This window comes from Bubalus bubalis, chromosome 22 (assembly GCF_019923935.1).
Source record: "Bubalus bubalis isolate 160015118507 breed Murrah chromosome 22, NDDB_SH_1, whole genome shotgun sequence".
Taxonomy (NCBI): Eukaryota; Metazoa; Chordata; class Mammalia; order Artiodactyla; family Bovidae; genus Bubalus; species Bubalus bubalis.
Window position 1 is genome coordinate 15613711 of NC_059178.1, and position 23760 is coordinate 15637470.

A 23760-nucleotide genomic window follows, 5' to 3' on the forward strand; every position below is an offset into this window, starting at 1 on the left:
GCTGCTGCTAAGTCGCTTCAGTTGTGTCTGACTTTGTGCAACCCCATAGACGGCAGCCCACCAGGCTCCCCCGTCCCTGGGATTCTCCAGGCAAGAACACTACTATTATGTAAATGATATGCCAGTAGTTGTACATACAGTTTGAATGCAACAGTTAGAACCAGACATGGAACAATGGACTGGTTCCAAATTGGGAAAGGAGTACGTCAAGGCTGTATATTGTCACCTTGCTTATTTAACTTCTATACAGAGTACATCGTGTGAAATGCTGGCCGGATTGGATGAAGCACAAGCTGGAATCAAGATTGCAGGGAGAAATATCAATAACCTCAGATATGCAGATGGCATCACCCTTATGGCAGAAAGCAAAGAGGAACTAAAGAGCCTCTTGATAAAAGTTTGACCAAGCTCCGGGAGTTGGACAGGGAAGCCTAGCATGCTGGAGTCCATGGGGTCGCAAAGGGTCGGACAGGACTGAGGACTGAACTGAGGCGGTTCAGTTCAGTTCAGTCGATCAGTCCTGTCCGACTCTTTGCGACCCCATGAATCGCAGCACGCCAGGCCTCCCTGTCCAACTCCCGGAGTTCAAACTCCCGTCCATCGAGTCGGTGATGCCATCCAGCCATATCATCCTCTGTCGTCCCCTTCTCCTCCTGCCTCCAATCCCTCCCAGCATCAGAGTCTTTTCCAATGAGTCAATTCTTTGCATGAGGTGGCCAAAGTACCGTCAATCAAATATGGGATTACAATAATAATAGACCATCTAAAAGTTTATGTGTTATTTTTTTACAGTTCCAGTGAGGTCACTCAGTCGTGTCCGACTTTGTGCGACCCCGTGGACTGTAGCCCACCAGGCTCCTCTGTCATGGGATTCTCCAGGCAAGAATACTGGAGTGGGTTGCCATTTACTTCTGCAGGGCATCTTCCCAACCCAGGGTTCGAACCCAGGTCTCCCGCATTGCAGGCAGACGCTTTAACCTCTGAGCCAAGCCTACTGGCACCCTCATGGATAATAGTTATTTGATACATAGATAAAACAGGGTCCGCTTTCACCTTGTAGATTAACACGAATTCCAAGATATTGGTGGAACCCTATTCATGAGATTTAACCTGAGTTCTTTGGTTCTTCCAGTTCAAAGAGCAAACTATTAGATGCTGAGACCAGAGTATTGGAGCCCGGGCACTTCCTGTCAAAGTCCTTTTTCTTGCTGAGAGATTCAAGGTCAAGTTCGGAGATGAAGCCCCGACCTGACTTTAGAATCCCCCGGACTGGCTGGAGAGCCCTGGGAAGGGGCGCCCTAGAATCATCCACTCAGGGCTCCGTGGTGACCCACTTAGGGCTCCGTGGTGACCGCTGCGGGCACGTGACTCCCAGGCGGCAGGGGCTGTCGCAGGGCGTGCGGGGTGGGGCAGGGGTGGAAGGGTGATGGGAGAGCACAGTGAGGGGTTAGCATTTCTGAAGAGGTACCTCTTTGGCATTGCATTTCTTTGGGTCCCCCCCTCTCCACCTCTCCCCCCCCCCCCCCGGTGTCTGTACTCTTGAAGTGCAGACCTTTCTAAACAGTGACTTACTAGAGCTCTGGGGGACCGTGGTACCCGAAGGCGGCCCGCTGCCTGACCTAAGATTTACGAGTGGTTCCAAGGATGAGACAAGGTCCCAGTGTCTCGGTGACAACAAGGTCTTTGACGAACTGCCGAGAGCTGTGGCCGGGCGGAAAGCCCCAGAATCTCCTCCCTGCTGGAGTGGGGCGCCCGGGGTGCGGGCGGGCGGGCACCCCCGCAGGCCATCAGCATGCAGGACCCGCGCGCTCCGTCCTTGAGGGCTGCCGGGCTGACCTTGCTCGGCTTTCTCGGTAGATATCTCCCCGGGAGCGTGAGGACGCGGCAGCAGGGGTGACTCAGTGCCCCGCCGCGGCTTTCCTTCCTGCCTCCTAAAATTCCGGGATTCAAACCCGGCGTTTTCCGCTCCACCCCTCCCCCTCTCCACCCCCCGCCTGTCATTACCCAGACTGTCCGGGTGTTTCGTCCCCCACCTCCCATCTATAGAACTGAAGGCCGACCTTCGCGCTCTCCCTCGCTGCGGGCCCGGGGATCAGACTTGGCCCGCTAGAGCCGGGGACCGCACTGGGCGACAGATCCGGAGCCCGGCCGGAGGGGGCGGTGCGCGGCGCTCTCCGGCGCACAGGCGGACCTAGCCGAGCCCCGCTCCCCATTGGCCGCCACCTCGGCGGGAGGGGCCGCCCGGGCTCGGGGCACCTGGCGTCGCCCCTCCGCAGGGAAATCGGAGGCTGCCGGGCATGGGCGCCTGGAGGTAAAGGCATCGGGAGGGAGGCCTGGGGTATCTGTGGAGCTCGGGGAGGCCAGCCCTGTTTCTGCCAGCTGCCCCGGCGCGGGCGGCCCTCGGATTCTCCTGCTCTGGCTTCGGCAGCCGGAAACTTTGCTCCGAGAAGTCCCCCACCCTCCTGATCGCGCCGAGAGGCGCCTGGTGGGCCGCGCGCCCCCGGGGGCCCCGCAGCCCCGCGCGTGATTGCGGGGGCCCCCAGGCGCCAGGCGCCCGCCGCGCTCCGCCGTGCGCGCGCGGCCGCCAGGATGCGCTACGCGGACCCCTCGGCGAACAGGGATTTGTTGGGGAACCGAACTTTGCTCTTCATCTTCATCTGCGCCTTCGCCTTGGTGACCTTGCTGCAACAGATCTTGTATGGCAGGAACTACATCAAGAGGTAAGAAAGTCCGAGCGCGGGTGGGGTGGCGCGGAGCCCGCGGGCAAGCCCCCAGGTGGCAGCCGGAGGTTCGGCCCCGGCGTGGCCCGTGTGAGCGACCCCGGGGTCTGCACTGAGCCTCGAGCAAAGCCGCGTGAGGTTTGGGTCACCGCGCTCCTAAGCGCATCTCTCCACGCAACCGGAGGAGAACGCCTGCGTCCAGCGCTGGCCAGAGGGGCCCGACAACTTTGTTCTGTTGTGGAAAACGGGGGACAGGATGGAATTCGGACCGGCCAAGCTGAGGATAAAAACATACGAATGTCCTGAGCTGCCTCAGGGGTCAGATCAGTGTCCTCAAGTCCACAGTGCCGTGGCCATCTGGTCGGAGGGGAGGCTGCCTGGTGTAGAGGGCTCAGAACCTTATAGGGTTACCTCTCGAGTCCTGAACTTTTGTGGGGGCCCCTGGGGGAAAAAACACATTCTACCCCCACCCCCATCCCCCCGCCCAGGAGTGCAGAGTTAGGTGTGGCGGGGTGGATAGTGGGCTCGGACGATGCGACAGAAACAGTGAATTCTTACAGACCGGTGTCCACTGGCACCGGGAAAACTCACCACCCGATCCCTTCTGAAGCAGATGGTTCCGTCTCATCCTTCGGCAGAAGGTCAGAGCTGCAGCAGAAGTTAACCGCCCCCACTTGGGCCCCCCTCCTACCCCACCTCATCCGCGGGCAAACTCCATTCGGAGAAAGGGACTCAGCACTCGGGCACGGCCTCAGTCCTTGCGTGCGCAAAACACGGAAATGCCACCATGGGCTTCTGCCTGCGGCCGGCGGAGGGCAGCCGCTTGGGGTTACAGGACCTGGGGAAAGGGCTGCGCTAGGATCCTCGCGTTTCAGAGCCTCTTTCGGAAAGAACCCACTCCTCTTTTCTGCCTGAGCTTTTTGCTTTGCTGTCAGTTGTCTTCCTACCCTCGCTGCCCCTCCCCCCCCCCACCCCCTCCCCAGACGGATAGAAAACAAAACGCCTGGCTAGCTATATAAACATCCCGGCTTCTTCCCTAAACTTCCGAATAATAAAACAGTTTTTCTCTTTGCATCCTTTGGAGTCCATGTCAGTCGCTGGCGTCCTAGTCTGGGCTGCATCCAGGGATGGGAGCAAGTGGCACTGCTGCTGGGCCTGGGCTCACCGTAGGAGAGTCAAACAGTTGGGCTATTTTCCGCTCCGCGTCCCGAGCTGGGGAGCGTGAGGCCCCTTGGCAAGAACATTTGTTCCCAACCAGCCACTGCCCCGACCTTCCCAGAGAACATTTTTCTCTGGTTGAGGGCAGCTTACGGGCCCTGCGTGGTGCTGGTACCTTTAAAGGACATTTTCAGAGTCTCCCGGCTTGCTGGAGCCCATTGGGCCTGCCGCCCCCCCACCCCCCGCCCCCACTAAGATGACCCAGTGCAAGGACAGTTGGGCCGGAAACGGCCTGCTTGCTGCACTTGCTCCTTAGCAGGGTGGCTCTGGGTTCCTACCCACTGCTGGCACCTACCCAGAATGGCCCCGGGGTTGCTGGGACCCCTGCTGCCTTATCAACACCGGGAAAATATCCTGCCCACGGCAAACGGCAGCTCAGCTTCTAAGTGCTCGCCCTGGCAGGCCCTCCTCGATCTTGGGCTGATGAGCCGGCTGCCTGGAATTCAGCAGCCATACCAGTTGCATCCTGCCTTCTAACACAGAGACCTCAACCCCCTTAGTCTCAGAGGCCGCCTCACAGGCCTCGCTTCAGGGCCTGGATGAATTCAATCAAGTAAGCAAACTCACATGTACTGGATCCCAGCAGGGCACTGTAGGATCGTTAAAGAAGATGCTGTGGTCCTGGTGTTCAGGCTTCATGTCTAGCTGGGGAAACATAGAGGCCACAGATGAGCTAAGATGTGAGTGTTGAAATGTTTGAGGAGGAAGGCGCCACCGGACCAGAGTTGGGAGGGGAGAAGACCACCTGAAGGAGGTGGGACCCGACTGGGCCCGTGAAGGAAGGAGATGCTTTGGGCAGGTGAGGAAAGTGCAGATCCAGAGCCCAAGAGGGCAGGAGCCAAGGTGCGGAAACGTAGCCCCGCCGACTTGCACCTCCTGGGCTGACCCTACCTGTGCTGTCACACGGGGCTTTAACCATTGATCAGTTGGACCGGCCGAGAGGCTGTCCGGACCCTTCTCCAGGTTGTGGCTGCCACGCTGGCGCACGAATAGCATCTGTTCCCCTATCCTGTTTCTTACACATCTCATCATTGCCATGAATTAACTCGATAAGGTTACTGGTCTGTCTCCTGTGTTTCTACACTTGACACTTGAGCACTCCTCCAGTAGATGCCCTGGAATGGCCTGCACGAGAGTCACCTGCGTGGTCACTGAAATACAGGTTCCCGGACACCTCTCTGGGAGTGGAACCCAGTAACCAGCCTTTTTAATGAGCTCCTTGGGTGATTTGTAACTCTGCTGCTCTAGGCCTGCGGTTCTCAATCAGGGCAGTGTTGCTCCTTGGGCAATGTCTGGAGACATTTTGGGTTGTCACAATAGGGAGAGGAGAGCATCTGGCATCTCTCGGGCTGAGGCCAGGGACAGGGCTAAAGATGCTACAATGCACAGCCCACCCACAACAAGAAAGACTTATCCAGCCCCAAATGTCAGCAGTGCTGAGGGAGAGAAACCCTGCTCTAGATGAACGCTCCATGGGATAGGGTTCACTTCATTTTGTCCCCAGCTGTACCCTGAGCACCAAATATGGTGCCTGGCACATAGTAGGTTTTTGAAATGTTGGGTAATGGAGAAATGATTGAAAGCGCATACCTGCAGGGGTAGTGAACTCAGGAGACCAGTGACGATGTGGATCCCACTAAGGTAAGGGGGAGTGTAGGGAATGGGAAGTTCAGGGAAGGAGACAGATGTATTTTTGGGTCAGTGGCTTATTGGACTGAGAAGGACAGTTTAAACTCGGTTCACAGGGAGCTGCATGTGGTCCTTGAGTAGAGTAGTGATGTGATCCAAGCGAAGGAAGGCTCTCTGGGCCTTTCAAGAAAGGGGTAGAAAAGGGAGGAGGCTGGGAGGCTGTTGACACAGCCTGGTCAGAAGTGAGGAGAACGTGGTGCTGGAGGCAGATCTACTTGGGAGCTGGGGATTCATGCAGGCGGCCGTTCTTTGCTTCTGGGCTGAGCTGGGTGGATGTATTCAGCAGAGCCTTCATTGTCTGACATGACACAAAGAGCTCAGGGCCACAAACAGGGCCAGCTGTTCCAATGAGAATCAGGGACAGATTCCAGCAGAAGGAAGTGGGGGTGTGAGTCAGTGCACATTCTTTTTTTTTTTTAGATTGCCTGGCCACTCCCTGTGCTGTACAGGGGGTACTTCCAGGAAGGGAGGTGAAGGGGAGATGTAGAGAGGAAAGTGGGCAGTACAGGTGGCTTAGTGGGCACCAGGTCTCTACTGGAGTGCCGGGGTCCAGCCTCAGCAGAGTCCAGGGATACCCTCAGGATGAACGGCATCGGCGAAAGATGACACAGGGAGACCAAGCTTAGGTGAAGCGGGTCTGCAGCTTTATTTTCAAAAGCAGCTTCTATACCCTGAGTTACACATTTCCAGAAGTGAAAGATGCAGAGTCATGCAGAGTCAGCTCAAGATTCCATCAGTTTTGACCTTTATTGAAACCAGGATGTTTTTTACATACCTTTTCATTTACAAGGGTCTTGTGTTATGTACATTATCTTCTGGCCAGGAGGCCTGTTGACATTTTATGACCCTTTTCTGATAAAGGTTGGTCAACCAGAAAACTTGTTTTCCCTTAAAGTGTTTTTTCTTTATTTTTCCAATCTGTGTCACCCTCAGAAAGTACTAAATAAAGTTACATTCTTAAGGAGCAAAGGTGTAGTGGGTTACAGCAAAGAAAGAACTTATTAACTCAAAGGTCTTATGTTGCTAATACCAAGGCCACTACTTGTTTTTCTTACATTCCAACTATATCAACTAATGCACTCCCAGGCACACAAAGGGTAAGCAAGCATTGGCTCAACAATGCAGTATTATTGTAATAAAACGTTTTCACTGCTCGAAGGTCATGGTTGAGATGTTGTGAACAATCATATGCATTAGTTGCAAGAGTATGGATAAACCTGCCAAGCAAGCTAGAATGCCAACAGAGGGGTTAGAATTGAAATACTCCTTTCATGCCCAGGAGATTTATTAACTAGAGCCCTTAGTTGATTTTCTTCAGAGAAAGGTGGTCGGGGATAGCCCCCTGTTAATGTCAGAAGAGTTGGTGAAAGGCATAATATAGTAAACCGTAGACAGACAGACTTTGGTTTCAGGGTAGATGCTCGAGCAGGTCCAGGGAGTCCCTCGAGTCCTGATCCGCCTTGCCTGTCAGGTCTCCTCCGCATGACCTTGTCATGGGTGGGATCTCCTGTGCTGGCTCCCGGCATCAGAGAAGGTGTGCAGTATGTGGAATGAGAAGGAAAAGGCAAGAAACAGAACTGTGAAATTTGCCCTTGGTGTTTCTTGGCTTCCATGTCTGTTCTTGCTTGGACAAATACTTAATGAAGATTTCCTACACGCTGAACCCACAGTGATCTGCAAGACGGACGCAGCCCAGGGTCCCCAGGAACTCACAGTCTATGGGGAAGACAGAATGGCACGTAGCACATGCATAGGCCTCACGGGAAATGCGGACAGGGGACTCGAAGGATGCGGAGTGAGCCATAGCAAATTGGTTGGGATATCTTAAGGAGCAGGGAGGGAGGCATTTGAAGGGGGTCTTAGGGAAAGGGGAAATGACCCATAAGAAATAGAGGTGGATGGAAGGGGTATGAAACCCAGCTTGAATAACAGTTGAAAGGTTCAGGGGAGACTTGAGTCATTCTTCATAACACGTGTATAGCTGGGGGCCAGAGTGAGGCAGGCAGAGCCAGATTATGGAGAACTAAGTGGAAAGTGACTTCTTCCCTAATGGTTCAGTTGGTAAAGAATCTGCCTGTAATGCAGGAGACCTGGGTTCAGATGGCTGGGTTAGGAAGATCCCCTGGAGAAGGAAATGGCAACCCACTCCCGTAATCTTGCCCGGGAAATCCCATGGACAAAGGAGTCCATGGAGTAGCAAGAATCGGACACAACTTAGAGACTAAACCACCACAAGTGGGAAATATGTGAGAAGGAGCTTGTCTGGAGGAAAGAGGGTAACAAATTCACATCTAGATCTGCTCAGACACTGCAGGGCAATCCAACAACTCGTCGGAAAGGAGCTCAGGAACTGTGGGTGGACAAGAGCCAGACAAACAATGGGGATTTTGGTGTCACCACACATCAAAATCAGCGTTTTTCCAACTTTCATGATTGTTATACACTGTAAGTTATACCCGAGGACCCAGAACATACTCTCATACACATCCATCTGAAAGAAACATTCTGTGAAAGAATGTTTGACCTCATTATGAGAAATTCACTTTAATATTTTCTATTCTGCTTCATTAAAAATTCCATTTTACTTCATTTTTTTGTTTATATTTCAATACTCTTATTTTTTTTTTACTCTTTTAAAATTTAAATTTATTTAATTGGAGGCTAATTACAATATTGTATTTGTTTTGCCATACATCAACAAGAATCCGCCACGGGTGTACACGTGTTCCTCATCCTGAACCCCCCTCCCCATTTTACTTTATTTAAAAAATAAATTCAGCCTTAAAAGGAAGGAAATTCTGATATATACTACACTATGGACAGACCTGGAAGACATTATACCAAGTGCTGTAAGCCAATCCCAAAAGGACTATATTGTATGGTTCCACTTATATGAGTTCTGTAGAGACATAAAGCAGAATGGTTGGTTGCCAGGGGCAACTTCAGGATGGAGGAATAAGAAATAAGTGTTTAATGGGTACAGAGTCTCAGTTTGGGGCGATGAAGTTTTGGGGCTAGACGCTGATGATGGCTGCACAACAATTGTGGTTGTGCTGAGTATCACTGAACTGTACACTGAAAATGGTTAAACTGGTAAATTTTATGTTTATTTTACCACAATAAAATTAAAAAAAATAATTCTGGGACATACTGCTGCATTGAGTTTTTAATCTATTGGATGAAACTCTCAATTAGAAAAACACTGGCCTGTGTGATGGAATTGGATGACATCTTACCCAGGGGAGAGCAGAGTGAAAGATGGCGATGGGCAGGGGCACAGAGGAGAGTCCCGAGGGCTTGCCTGCACAGAAGGGCTGGAGAGAGGAGAGCTGGCGTGGGAGCTGAGGCTGCAGAGAGGTGAGGGTGGAGGAGAGTGAGGAGACGGAGGTGCGAGGGGAAACTATGCAAAACGATACCTGGCTGGGAGTGGGCAACTGTGATGCACACTGTGGAGGGATCCATGCGAAAGGGCCTGCAGTTTTGGCAATAGGGCAAGGGCGGTTTGGGTGTGAATACTGGGAACATTATGTATTCATAGGATCTACTGATCTATAAATTCATAAAGTTTACCCATTTTCTAGAATGTGCTATGTTGTGCTTAGTCGCTGAGTTGTGTCCAACTCTTTGAGACCCAATGGACTGTAGCCCGCCAGGCTCCTGGGGGTGTGGAAAGCATCTCTACCTTTAAACTCTCCGCTGCTCCAAATCCCCTTTGTTAGTGCAAAAATCTTCACATAAACTCACATCACTGGAGTGTTCAGTTCAGTTCAGTCACTCAGTCATGTCTGACTCTTTTCGACCCCATGAACCACAGCACGCCAGGCCTCCCTGTCCATCACCAACTCCCAGAGTTCACCCAAACTCATGTCCATCCAGTTGGTGATGCCATCCAGCCATCTCATCCTCTGTTGTCCCCTTCTCCTCCTGCCCCCAATCCCTCCCAGCATCAGAGTCTTTTCCAATGAGTCAACTCTTTGCATGAGGTGGCTGAAGTATTGGAGTTTCAGCTTTAGCATCAGTCCTTCCAATGAACACCCAGGACTGATCTCTTTTAGGATGGACTAGTTGGATCTCCTTGCAGTCCAAGGGACTCTCAAGAGTCTTCTCCAACACCACAGTTCAAAAGCATCAATTCTTCGGCACTCAGCTTTCTTCACAGTCCAACTCTCACATCCATACATGACCACAGGAAAAACCATAGCCTTGACTAGACGGACCTTTGTTGACAAAGTAATGTCTCTGCTTTTTAATATGGTGTCTAGGTTGGTCATAACTTTCCTTCCAAGGAATAAGCGTCTTTTAATTTCATGGCTGCAATCACCATCTGCAGTGATTTTGGAGCCCAGAAAAATAAAGTCAGCCACTGTTTCCACTGTTTCCCCATCTATTTGCCATGAAGTGATGGGACCGGATGCCATGATCTTCGTTTTCTGAATGTTGACTTTTAAGCCAACTTTTTCAGTCTCCTCTTTCACTTTCATCAAGAGGCTCTTTAGTTTTTCTTCACTTTCTGCCCTAAGGGTGGTGTCATCTGCATATATGAGGTTATTGATATTTCTCCCGGCAATCTTGATTCCAGCTTGTGCTTCCTCCAGCCCAGCATTTCTCATGATGTACTCTGCATACTGGAGTGTTAAAGACTTCAATTACTTACATTTTAGCAGAGGGGTAGCAAAAGAGCAATTACTGTTGTTTTTTTTTAAAGGTAGAAAGGACACTGTGTGATCTGGTGGCAACCTGCTGTTTAAACTTAATCTCAGAGGAGGACCAGGTAGACATGGGCCTTAATGCCCTCCTTCAGTGTCTCTCAGGAGCTTTATCATTCTCCGTAAAGAATGTGAACATCTTTGTTAGATTTATCTCTAGCTGCATAGTTTATAATGCTACTGTAAAAAAATCTTTAAAAAATTATATTTTCTGTCCATTTGTAGCTAGTGTAAAGAAATTAATTTGATTTCAATGTATATTGTTTTTATAAAACAGCAAGCTTGAGGATAGTAATAATAATCAACACATAATGATAGTAATTTATTTGTAGAGTCTTCTGGGATCTCTATGTAGACATTTTCTTCTTTCGTTGCAACCCTTTTACCTTAATTCACTTATCTTACTGTGCTGGCTAGAACCTTTGATAGAATGTTCAATAAATATGTCATAATGAATATCCTGGCTTTAATCCTGATTTTTTTTCTTAAAATTTATTTTTAAAGAGTAGCATTATTTAAATATAGTCATAAAATCCACCCATCTATGAATTCATAAACTTTATCCATTTGAAGTGTACAGTTAAATGGCTTTTAGTATATTTGAACAGTTATGCATCCCTCATGCCAATCAATTTTAGAACATTTTCCTTAAACCCCCAAAGAAACACTGTACCTCTTAGCCATCACCCCGTAGTACTCCTATACCTCCCATCTCTAGACATGAATAAATACACTAATCTGTCTCTTTAGATTTGCCTGTCCTGGACATTTCATGTGAATGGAAACATACAATGTGTGGTCTTGTGTACCTGACATCTTTCACTAAGCATATTTTCAACATTCATCTGTGTTGGAGCATATATCAGTACTTCATTTCTTTTTTTAATTTTTATTTTATATTGGAGTAGAGTTGATTAGCAATGTTGTGTTAGTTTCAGGTGTATAGCAAAGTATTCATTATACATATACATGTATTTAGCCTTTTTTCAAGTTCTTTTCCCATTAAGGTTATTACAAAATATTGAGCAGAGTTCCCTATACTATACAATAGGTCCTTATTGGTTATCTATTTTAAATATAAATCAGTATGTATATGGCAACCTCAAATCAGTACTTCATTTGTTTATTGGTGAATAATATTCAACTTATGGATATACCATATTTTGTTTATCATTAATGATGGAATTTCACATTTTTGCTATTGCTCATTTTTTGCTATTGCAATTTGCTATTGCGCTTTTTGCTATTTTGCTCATGGTATACAGCTGCCATGAGCATTGTACCATGGCTGTACATGTTTTTCTGTGGATGTGTGTCTTTGTTTCTCTTGGGTATACAAGTGGAATTGTTGAGTCATATGGCAACCCACTCCATATTTTTGCTTAGAAAATTCCACGGAGAGAGGAGCCTGGTGGCTACAGTCCAGAAGGTCACACAGTGCTGGACAAGATTGAGTACACACACACAACACACAGCGTGGTAACAAGTGGAATTGTTAGGTCACATGGTAACTCTGTGTTTCATCATTTGAAGAATTGTCAGACTGTCTTCTGAAATAGTGACACCATTTTACACTCCTTCCAGCAGGGTATGAGGAGTTTCACCACATTCTTGGAAACACTTGTTATTATATTTTTGATCATAGTCATCTTGGTGGTTTTGAAGTGGTATTTCATTATGGTTTTAATTTTGTGTTTTCATGATGGCTGGGGATGTGGAGCATTCTTTCCTGTGGTTATTATTAGCTGTATGTATTCTTTGGAGAAATGTCTATTCAGATTCTTTGCCCATTTTTAAATGGGATGGTGTGTCTTTTCATTATTGGATTATAAGTGTTCCAAATATAAATTCCTTGTCAGATATACGATTTGAAAACCATTTCACTCATTTTATGGGTTCTCTTTTACTTTCTTGATAATGTCCTTTACAGCATGAATGTTGTAATTCTGATGAACTCCAATTCATCTGCTTTTTTCATTGGTTGCTTGTGTTTTGGGTGTCATATCCAAGAAACCATTGCCTATTTCCAATATCAAGGGTCACAAAGATTTACCCCTATGGTTTCTTCTAAGAGGATTTTTTTTGAATAGCTTTCTCTTACTTTGAGGTCTTAGATCCCTTTGAATTAATATTTGTATGTGGTGTCATTAATCCTGCTTTTAAGAGGAAGAATAGTGAAGTGTCACCATTGCATCTATCTGCTTAGTTTTATTTTGTTTTGTTTGTTGTTGTAGTTTTTTGCTTGTTTTGTTCCCTCTAGTAAGGAAAAGAAGGTTCCCTTATGGAATATGCTAAAAAGTTTTGTTGTGTTTAAATATTAATTTTAATCAGTTGCTTTTTTCTACATCTATTGGACTTTTTCTCCTTTACTCTTTTAAAAAAGTGCTTTGATTTATTTACTTTATGACTGCACCCCTCCTTAGTTGCGGCATGCAGGATCTTTAGCTGTGGCATGAGAATTCTTAGCTGTTGCATGTTGGAACTAGTTCCCTGAACAGGGGTTGAACTTTGGTTCCCTGCATTGGAAGCACAGTCTTGGCCACTGGACCACCAGAGAAGTCCTTCCTTTACTTTTTTGATGTGACTGTTGTTGTTTAATCGCCAAGTCATATCCAACTCTTTTGCAACCCCATGGACTGTAGCCTGCCAACCTCTGTCCATGGGATTTCATTGTGTTAATAGATGTTAAACTAGAATTTTAGAGACAAACACAGCTTGGTTTTGGTACCTTATTTGTTTCATACCATGTGAGATTTTGTTCTTTGGAAGGAATGATGCTAAAGCTGAAACTCCAGTACTTTGGCCACCTCATGCAAAGAGTTGACTCATTGGAAAAGACTCTGATGCTGGGAGGGATTGGCGGCAGGAGGAGAAGGGGATGACAGAGGATGAGATGGCTGGATGGCATCACTGACTCGATGGACGTGAGTCTGAGTGAACTCTGGGAGTTGGTGAGGGACAGGGAGGCCTGGCGTGCTGCGATTCATGGGGTCGCAAAGAGTCGGACACAACTGAGCGACTGATCTGATCTGATCTGATCTGATATTTTTATTTAAGATGTTGGATCTCATGCTCTTGAATGATGCTGCTGCTGTTGCTAAGTCGCTTCAGTCGTGTCCGACTCTGTGTGACCCCATAGACGGCAGCCCACCAGGCTCCCCCGTCCCTGGGATTCTCCAGGCAAGAACAATGGAGTGGGCTGCCATTTCCTTCTCCAATGCATGAAAGTGAAAGTGAAGTCGCTCAGTCGTGTCCGACTCTTTGAGACCCCATGGACTGCAGCCTACCGGGTTCCTCCGTCCATGGGATTTTCTAGGCAAGAGTCCTGGAGTGGGGTGCCATCGCCTTCTCTGTCTTGAATGATAGTGGCATGCAATTTTTAAAATGCTATCTTTGTCTAGTTTTAAAACCAGTCTTGTCAAATGAGTTGGGATGCTTCCTCTTTATCTATTTTCTGGAATAGTTTATGCAAGTTTGATATCTGTTTTCTGAAAGCTTGGTAGAATTCACCTGTACAGCCATCAGCACCTAATATTTTCCTTGTGGGAAGACTCTAAATTACCAATTTTGTCTCTTTAATGGTTCAAGGCTATTCAGGTTTTTATATTTCTTCATTCAGTTATTGGTAAATTATATTTTTCCAGAAAATTTTCAAAAATGTTCAGATTTATCTGCACAAAGTTTATAATATTCTCTGTTACATCTCAGGTTTTGGTTCCTTTTCTATTCCTAACATTGTTTCTTTTTTCTATTTTTAAATGATCTTTATTAAATGACTGATTTTGGGCTTTGTTGATTTTTCTCTTGTAACTTTCCTATCGAATTCATTAATTTTTTTTTGCTTTGGTTTTATTCTCATATTATTTTTCTAGCTTCTTAAGTTGGATGCTCATCTTTGTAATTTTCAGTCAGTCGAACTTGGGTCTCCCGCATAACAGGCAGATTCTTAACCATCTGAAATGCCCCTTTCAGTCTTAAGTATTTTCCAATGTAAGCTTTTTAGGTTATAATATTTCCTCTAAATAACTCTGTAGTTAAATTTCTATGATTTGGGATGGTGATGATGATGACAACGATTCAGAATTGTCTTAGATTTACAATGTGCCACACACCAGTCTAAGCGCTTTGTATGTTACCGCTCTGAATTCTAACAACAAATAACAGATACAATCACTACTGTCATTTTATAGACGAGGTAACTGAGGCACAGTGACGTTAAGTAATTCGATCCTAGTCATATAGCTCCTTTTCATTACCTTGAAGTATTTTAATTATCTTGAATTCCAAATATTTTCTAATTTCTCTCATGATTTATTTATATTTGCTCGTAAAGTTTGGAGAAGGGATAAGGTACCCACTCCAGTATTTCTGGGCTTCCCTGGCGGCTCAGCTGGTAAAGAATCCTCCTGCAGTGCAGAAGATCTGGGTTCAATCCCTGGGTTGGGAAGATCCCCTGGAGAAGGGAAAGGCTACTCACTCCAGTATTCTGGCTTGGAGAATTCCATGGACTGTATAGTCCATGGGATCACAAAGAGTCGGACATGACTGGATTCTTTCCTGCTCGTAAATTTAGAAGTGTTTTGAAAGTTCCAGATTCTTTCTTTACATACTTTTTTGAATTTTTAACCCAAATGAATTGTGATGTGATGTTTATAAGGCTGATTCCTTGAAATTTGTTGAGATTTTCTTTGCGGTCTAGTATGTGGTTGATTTTCATAAATATTATTTGTGTACTTGAAAAAAATGTGATTCTCGCATTGCTAGGTACAGTATCCTTACATATCTTTTCAATCAGTGGTTTTTAATTTTTTAGTCTTCTGTATCCTCACTGGTTTTGTTTGTTTTTAGTTTTTTGGTTCACTTGTTCTGTCGATTTCTGAAAGATACATGTTGAAAATTTCCTCCACGATAGTCGATTTATTAGTTTCTCCTTATCAACTTACCAGGCTTTACGTTAAACATTTTGAAGTGATGCTACTGGACGCATGCTAGTTCAGTATGCATACTATTGTCTTTCTAGTGAACTGAATCTTTTATTAAAATGTAGGGAGTTTCTTTGTTTTTAGTAATGTTTTGAGCCTTCAATTTGATGTTGTCTGAAATGAATATAGTGAGGCAGTTTTCATTTGGCTAGTATTTGCTTGTCACATCTCTCTTTATCCTTTTTTTCCCCAACATTTCCATGTCTTTCATTCCATGTCTCTGTAACCGACATATAGCTACAGTTTTTATATTTAGTTTGACAGCCTTTATCTTTTACTTGGGAAGTATAATGTATCTACATTTATTGTGATTACTAATGAATAGCATAGGATGTTAGAATATTATTTCTACCATTATATTTTGTGTTTTTTATGTGTTCTTCTTTACTTGCTTTTCCTACCTTGATTTTGAATTGTTTGTGTTTTCCTGGCTGAAGGAGGAGGTTTCTAAGAAGAATCTTTATCTTGGGTAGCCCCTGTTGCCGTTGCAAGGGAAGCATGGATCATGGGGATTGACTGGTGCTGCTAGGACTGCTGCTGTTTCTGGAACTTATCTACGGCTTCTTTCCTTGCCAGATCATTCATCCATTTAAGAAGGAGTTTTATACCTATTGTGAATATATATATATATATATACACACACACACACATATACACACATATGGACTTCCCTTGTAACTCAGTTGGTAAAGAATCTGCCTGCAATATAGGAGACCCGGGTTCGATTCCTGGGTTGGGAAGATCCCCTGGAGAAGGAAATGGCAACCCACTCCAGTATTCTTGCCTGGAGGATCCCACGAACAGAGGAGCCTGGCAGGCTCTCACATCCATCAGGTTGCAAGAGTTGGACATGACTTGGCGACTAAACCACCACCACCATATATATATTAGGTGTATTTTAGGCTGCAGTCCATGGGGTCGCTGAGGGTCGGACACGACTGAGCGACTTCACTTTCACTTTTCACTATCATGCATTGGAGAAGGAAATGGCAACCCACTCCAGTGTTCTTGCCTGGAGAATCCCAGGGACGAGGGAGCCTGGTGGGCTGCCATCTATGGGGTCGCACAGAGTCGGACACGACTGAAGCCACTTAGCAGCAGCAGCAGCAGCAGCATTTTGTAATGGGAGATGTTGCAGATTGGGGTCCCTGGAAAGAAGACTCTTTTCAGAGATTTGAACAGGATGTTCAAATTGCCAGAAATTTTAACAGATTTAAACAGGATGTTTATTCAGATGTGTTCTGGGATCAACACCTAAAGAAGGAAGAAGGACCAAGGAGCTGCGGAGCGTTCCCTGAGTTGAGGCTTCCTCAGGGTGAGGAGGCTGGGCCTTTGTACCTTTAGGTTGAATTTTTAGTCACTGGATGCCGATGCTTTTGGAAGAGAGTGTGGTCTTGGCCAAGTTGGCTCTCCTTATATGGGGTGATTCCCAGAGGAAACTGAGAGTTGGGGGCTGTCAGCTCTTGGTACCCCAGCAGGTCAGGAGGAAATCCTTCATTCCTGAAGGGGAACCTGCCACAGAGGGGTTTTCAGCATGCCATTTTGCCAGAGATAGAAACTCTAGAATATCTCCATCCCCTATGTCCTCTCCAAACAAAAGTACACCCCCATGATCAACCTGTGCCTGAAGCCCCACTTTTTTTTTTTAAAGAACAGAGTTGCCCAGTATAGCATAGACAGAACAATCTGCCCTGCAGGTCCCGAAAGGATCAGCTGAAAGAGAGTAGGGGATCACCTGACTCTTAAAGGAGACCGTTGCTCCTGCCAGCCGAGGGTCTTTCACACATCACATCTGTCCTGACTCTGCAACTTTATACCAACTTTTCCCTATCTGTTGTGCCCTCCCAGTTATCTCTCTGCCCGTCCCAATCCTGCTTCTCCTTCTGTTCTCGGCCCACAGTGTGCATCCCTGCTCTGAATTCATAGCACCTGTGCTAGCTGTACTCAGCACAGTCTGCCCAGAGCTGCCCTGTTGCCTTCTATGTGATAGCACAGCAGGCAGGACCCTAGACTGGGCCTGCCTTATCCTGCCTGATGTAGACAGGACTCTTCCGTACTCTTTCCTCCAGCCTTCCTCTTTCCTGCACCTCGAGGGTACAGATCTGGGCTGCCTGCATATGGCTTGTGCAGGCCTGAGATTTGAGGATATGAAATTGGGTCAAGGAAAGGTACAGCCTGACTTCATGCTGTATCTCAAGTATGCATTCGAAGGCTCTCACTGCTGATCCCACACTCCCCCTCAGTTCAGTTCAGTTCAGTTGCTCAGTTGTGTCCGACTCTTTGTGACCCCATGAACTGCAGCACGCCAGGCCTCCCTGTCCATCACCAATTCCCGGAGTCCACCCAAACTCATGTCCATCGAGTCAGTGATGCCATCCAGCCATCTCATCATCTGTCATCCCCTTCTCCTCCTGCCCCCAATCCCTCCCAGCATCAGAGTCTTTTCCAATGAGTCAACTCTTCGCATGAGGTGGCCGAAGTATTGGAGTTTCAGCTTTAGCATCAGTCTTTCCAAAGAACACCCAGGACTGATCTCCTTTAGGATGGACTAGTTGGATCTCCTTGCAGTCCAAGGGACTCTCAAGAGTCTTCTCCAACACCACAGTTCAAAAGCATCAATTCTTCGGCACTCAGCCTTCTTCACAGTCCAACTCTCACATCCATACATGACTACTGGAAAAACCATAGCCTTGACTAGACGGACCTTTGTTGGCAAAGTAATGTTTCTGCTTTTCAATATGCTATCTAGGTTGGTCATAACTTTCCTTCCAAGGAGTAAGCGTCTTTTAATTTCATGGCAGCAGTCACCATCTGCAGTGATTTTGGAGCCCCCCAAAATAAAGTCTGACACTGTTTCCACTGTTTCCCCATCTATTTCCCATGATGTGATGGGACCAGATGCCATGATCTTCATTTTCTGAATGTTGAGCTTTAAGCCAACTTTTTCAGTCTCCTCTTTCACTTTCATCAAGAGGCTTTTTAGTTCCTCTTCACTTTCTGCCATAAGGGTGGTGTCATCTGCATATCTGAGGTTATTGATATTTCTCCCGGCAATCTTGATTCCAGCTTGTGCTTCTTCCAGCCTAGTGTTTCTCATGATGTACTCTGCATATAAGTTAAATAAGCAGGGTGACAATATACAGCCTGCTGCTGCTGCTGCTGCTGCTATGTCACTTCAGTCATGTCCGACTCTGTGCGACCCTGCAGACAGCCGCCCACCAGGCTCCCCCATCCCTGGGATTCTCCAGGCAAGAATACTGGAGTGGGTTGCCATTTCCTTCTCCAATGCATGAAAGTGAAAAGTGAAAGTGAAGTTGCTCAGTCGTGTTCGACTCTTAGCGATCCCATGGACTGCAGCCTACCAGGCTCCTCCATCCATGGGATTTTCCAAGCAAGAGTACTGGAGTGGGGTGCCATACAGCCTTGACGTACTCCTTTTCCTATTTGGAACCAGTCTGTTGTTCCATGTCCAGTTCTAACTGTTGCTTCCTGACCTGTATATAGGTTTCTCAAGGGACAAAGCCTTGTTCACTGGAGAAACAGGCATGACCCCCAAGAGGTGGGGATGACAGGACTGGAGTATCTACCTGGGGTGCTTCTGGAGGGGAAGAGTGCCTCGTGGGGATGGAGTGGAGCTGGCAGATACCCTCAGGATGGGGAAGGGGCTGAGCTGATCACCACCCTGTGTTTGTGCTTTGCTGGCAGAACAGCTACAGTCTTGCTGATCAGAGCAAGTTTTGATGGGGCTCCTGCTGTAGGGCTAGGACTGGGGGGCGGCAAGCAAGGCACCCAGGGGACAAAGTTAATGGAACTCCCTCTCCGGTGTCAACTCTGCACTTGCACCAGCTAGAGGGTGGGGCCTCCTGGGTCTTGTGCCCTGGCCCTGGGCTCTCTGTGCCCAGCCTGCACAAGCTGCTGAGTGTTAGGGAGCTTCCTGTCCTTTGCCCGGTGTCCCTCAGGGGCACAGTGCTGCCCTCTCACAGCTCGCTCTTGATCATCTCTCTCTACTTTTTTTTCCTTTTGATATTTGTGCTTTCCAGGCAAATTTCACCTCTTAGAGGTTTCTCCTCTTTGACTTATTCAGGCTCGTTCACTTCTCATCTAATAACCTCTCATCCAGTAATTCTCTCATTTAGCTCTTCACTCGATGTGTGGGAACCCCCTCCATATACATACACTACAGGTGATGGATTCATTGGGCAATAATATAAATTATTAGCATTCATTAAGGGCTCATGAGCCAGGCTCTAACCTAAGCAGATAATCCTAAAGAAGGATTATCTCATTCAATCCTCACATTAGTCCTGTTAAACAGATACAGTCATCCTCATTTAATACACAGAGAGGATGAGTAAGTTGTATAGGTTTGCACAGTTTGTAAGACCCTTGAAAGAGATATTTCATTCATTTCTGAATTCACAGGACCTGGCATAGAGCCTGACATTAATTGCTGAATGAATGATGCATACAAAGGGAATCCTTAACTTTTTCCCCAATAATCAATGAACGTCCACTAAACATTCAGTTTTATGCTGGTGGAAAGGTTAGGTTACTAAAGAATCATCAGCTATTTTACATGTCCTTAAGGAACTTACAGAACACTGAAAGAGACAAGCATGAAAAATAGGTAAGACTGTGTATAAATAAATTAGTCTTGTGGCATAGACTATAAATCTTGTAGATTTCAGAGGAGACAGCAATCAGGGTGGTGAGTGGTCAGGTGGGACCCAAGGTGGGCTCAGAGAACTTGTGGGTTTCAGAGACTGGATTTAGGGTGACTCTGGGGGACAGGCTGTGGTGTTGAGTCTGGAGGAGCAGGTGATGGAAGTCACTGAAGGTGTCTACATTTCTCTTTGTCTTCTGGTTCTGTGAGATCAATAGCCTCTCTGGTCCCAGTTTAGTCTTATGCAGTATGAGTGGGAGGCCAAGGTACTCTTGTCTCTTCCCACCCTGATGACACTTGTCACTGGCCAGGTTTTGCCAATCCCTCTGGGAGGGGCCCACAGGTCCTGCCAAGGCTCTGGACTGTGGGGGTATGGACGTGAGGCAGGTAAGCCGGAGGTGTGTGTGGGGTACTGTGCATAGAGGAGGCTGGGGTTATTGGGATGGGAAAAGAAGAACAAAATCCACAGATGCTTAGGTTCCTTAGAGTCAGCCCTCTGTACCCTGGGGTTTCACATTCACTGCTTTAATCAACCATGGATGTGGAACCCGCCAATGTGAACCGTACCACAGTCTGGGGGCTCACACAACAGAATGTTATTGTCACACGGTTATGGTGGCTGAAGTCTGAGATCAAGGCATCGATCGGCAGGGTCTGAGGGCTGTGAAGGAGAATCTGCTCCCCACCGCCCCCTAGCTTCTGGTGGTTTGGGGGTAGTTTTCGACACTCTGGCCTGTAGACCTCTGCCTTCATCTTAACAGGGTTTTCTCCCTGCGTACATGTCTGTGTCCCTTTCTTTATAAAAACACCAGTTATACTGGATTAGGGGTCCATCATACTCCAGTGTGACCTCATCTTTTTAAATTTTTAAATTATTTACTTATTTGGCTGCGCCAGGGCTTAGCTGTGGCACACAGGATCTTCAGTCTTCCTTGCAGCAGGATCTTTAGTGGTGGCATGTGAACTCTTAGTTATGACATGTGGGATCTGGCAGCCTGACCAGGAATGGAACCCAGGCCCCCTGCATCGGGAGTGCGGAGTCTTACGCACTGGACCCCAAGGGACGTCCCCAGTTCTTACCCACTGGACCACCAGGGAAGTCCCCACATGACCTCATCATAATTTAACTAATTACATCTGCAACGACCCTATTTCCAAATAAGGTCACCCTGGGATTGGACTTCAGTATCTGATTTTCTTGCTATCTGGGGAGGGGACCCAATTCAACCCATAAGAGTCAAAGGACCTAATAGGAGCCAAGGCCGGGGAAGGCATGACTTGATTGGCGTTTGGCTGGACTGGGTTCCAGAGGTTTGCGGAACAGTGTTGGGGGGTGCTAACCTAGGAGGCACCTGCTCACATAGACTCTGGGCCTGTCCTACGATGGAGAAAGTAGAACTAGTGGGAGCTCTTGACACGGAGTGGTTGGAATGAATGCTAGGATGAGTGTTTGAAGGGAACTTCCCCCCATATCCACATCACTCCTCTGCTGTCCAAGGAGGGAAGGGGTCTCCACTCTGCTAGCCGTGGTGCTCTGTTTGCAGTCTGAGCGCTGGAGGAAGTTGGAAGGCTGGTGTGTGTGCCCCCTGAGGACCCCATGCTCCTCCTAAAGGCGGCCCCCACTGTGGAATAAACGTTGAGCAGATATTTAGCAAAGAGTAGTTGGAAGAGGTGTGAGATTTTTGGATGGCCTTGGGTGGCCGCTTTTGTGAGTCTGGGGCTGAGAGTGGAGGTCTGGAAGGCCAGGCCAGGGAGCAGACTGTTTGGAGGTTGACTGGGGGAGCCCAGCATCTCTGTGGTGCAAGGCTTGATGGGGGTGTGAGGTTGCCCCCGAGTTGTGCCTGGAGCTCCTCTGGTTCCTCTCTCTGGACCCTCCCCTGGCTAGTGCCCCCATGCGCACCCTCTCCTGTACCCACCTGAGCACTGGCAGAACCTGGACTCCCCTGGGCCACTCCTTAGCCAGAGGCCTCTGCAGAACCATGAACATTCCTGGCATCTGGGAGGCTCTTGGGCACCAGGAGCCTTTCGAGGAGGCCAGCCCGCTGCCATCTGTCCGCAGACCCCCACTTACTCCAGCGCCCGCGACTTGCTCCACTAGCTTTCTCTTTTCCCACCTGGAGGTGGAGAGTGTCGGGGCGTTGCCGATGGAGCAACCCCTGCCCTTGTCCCCAGCAGGCTGCCACCTGCACCATCTTTTCTGTTGCCCCCAATGAAAGGCCCCCACAGGCAACTGGAAGATGAACCCACTTCTCTTTTCCCCTGAGGTTCTTCTCATTCAGGGTGAAAGTTACCATCAGGGAAATAATGTGAGTCACTAGTGAGTCAGGATGGAGACCAGGCAAGGAAGTACATGGAACCTGGTAATTATGCCTATTCATCCTCCTGCAAAGGCTTCCCAGCTGGCAGGCACTTCCGCTGTGAGCTGGGTGGGAAGGGTCCACACCTTCTCTGAGGGGGTCTTCCTGACTACCCACCCCAGCTCTTCTTGTAGACCTGGGGATGGCGGAGGACTGTGAGAGGTGGGAGAGGGCAATCTGTGTGCCCCAGGAGGGCCAAACCCCCAGAATCCTGGGGGCCCACCTGAGGTGTTCGCTCAGAAGAGATTCCTGGTCACCTCCCTTGTAGATGACTTTGAGGGGCCACAGAAAGGTGGACTGTATCACCTGCTGCCTGCCCTAGACTCCTTGCCAGCCCCAGAACAAACCATGGGACTCATGCTTCAGGCCACTGCAGGTGCCAGGGCTTTTCTGGACCATTCTTCTCCAGGATCCACCTGTTCCCTCATTGCTTCCTACCCTGCTGAGATGTCACCTTCTCCAGGAGGAGACCACAGTCTGTGGAGCAGCCCCTCACCCCCAACTCCTCTTCCCTCTTGCTATCCTTTATTTTTTCCACAGCACTTTTCACCATCTGACATATTACATGTTATGTTGCCTGTTAGATTATCTGTATCACCATAGTCGAAATGAAGTGTTGCTGGGACAAGACCTTGCTAATTTCTTCTCTGTTGAACCCCAGCCAGGCATGACTGTTCAACAAATATAGAACAATAAAATAAATATTTGATATATATATATACATTTATAATGGAATAAAAATAGTATGAATGGATAAAGGAAAGATATCCTGTCGGCTGTGAGGTACAACATAAGTACTTTGCTGATTCATAACAGAAGAGTGGTTATACATTTTATTTGAGAAGCTTGGTGTGAACGAAATGGCTCATTTCCTCACTTTTCCTTTAATTAAAAAAAATAGACTAGACTGTATCCATCAGCTGGTGGGAAATCTAGTCTGTTTAGTCTACTGAGGTGCCTTCCTTCCGCCTTTGAAGGGTTGTGTGGGGATCCTGGAGGCTTGTGTGGAATGAAACAGTTGCGGGGCTCCCCAGGCCAACCCCCACCTCAGGCAGTCCAGTCACTGCTCCCTGGAAGCTTCTGGAAGTCTGGATCCAGCCTCCCAAGGTGCTCCAATAAGCAGTCTTTCGGAGGCCCTCTGTCCGCGTAGAGGGGGATGTAAAGACCCTGCACTGGAGACATCGTGGGCTTCCGGCACTTGAGGAATCTTCCACTCAGCCATGGTCCTGCCCACCCGTCCCCAGAGCCGAAGGCCCACCCGCCGCCCTCCAGGTCAGCCTCGCACAGTTTCTTCAGGGAACTGTGAAGCTTTCAGTCCTCACCACCCACACGGCCCTAGAGTAAGAGGTTGAAAAAGCCACGTTACCTTTTTGGAATGGAGGAGCGAGAACGCACATGAATAATTCAATAGATTAGCCTCCCACG

At 47.8% G+C, this 23760-nt stretch overlaps 1 protein-coding gene across 2 annotated transcripts in view; it reads left to right on the plus strand.

Moving 5' to 3' along the window:
- Positions 1-1874: 1874 nt before the first annotated feature.
- The window catches only part of ST8SIA5 (ST8 alpha-N-acetyl-neuraminide alpha-2,8-sialyltransferase 5), a 73187-nt gene continuing 51301 nt past the window's right edge, over positions 1875-23760 (plus strand). The window contains exon 1 of one of the 2 annotated variants that reach the window (XM_006075276.4): positions 1875-2720. In XM_006075276.4, the coding sequence (XP_006075338.4) occupies positions 2590-2720 (131 nt within the window). In that variant the 5' untranslated portion in view covers positions 1875-2589. The remainder of the gene's footprint in view (positions 2721-23760) is intronic. The other variant, XM_025273121.3, reaches the window with a different exon arrangement.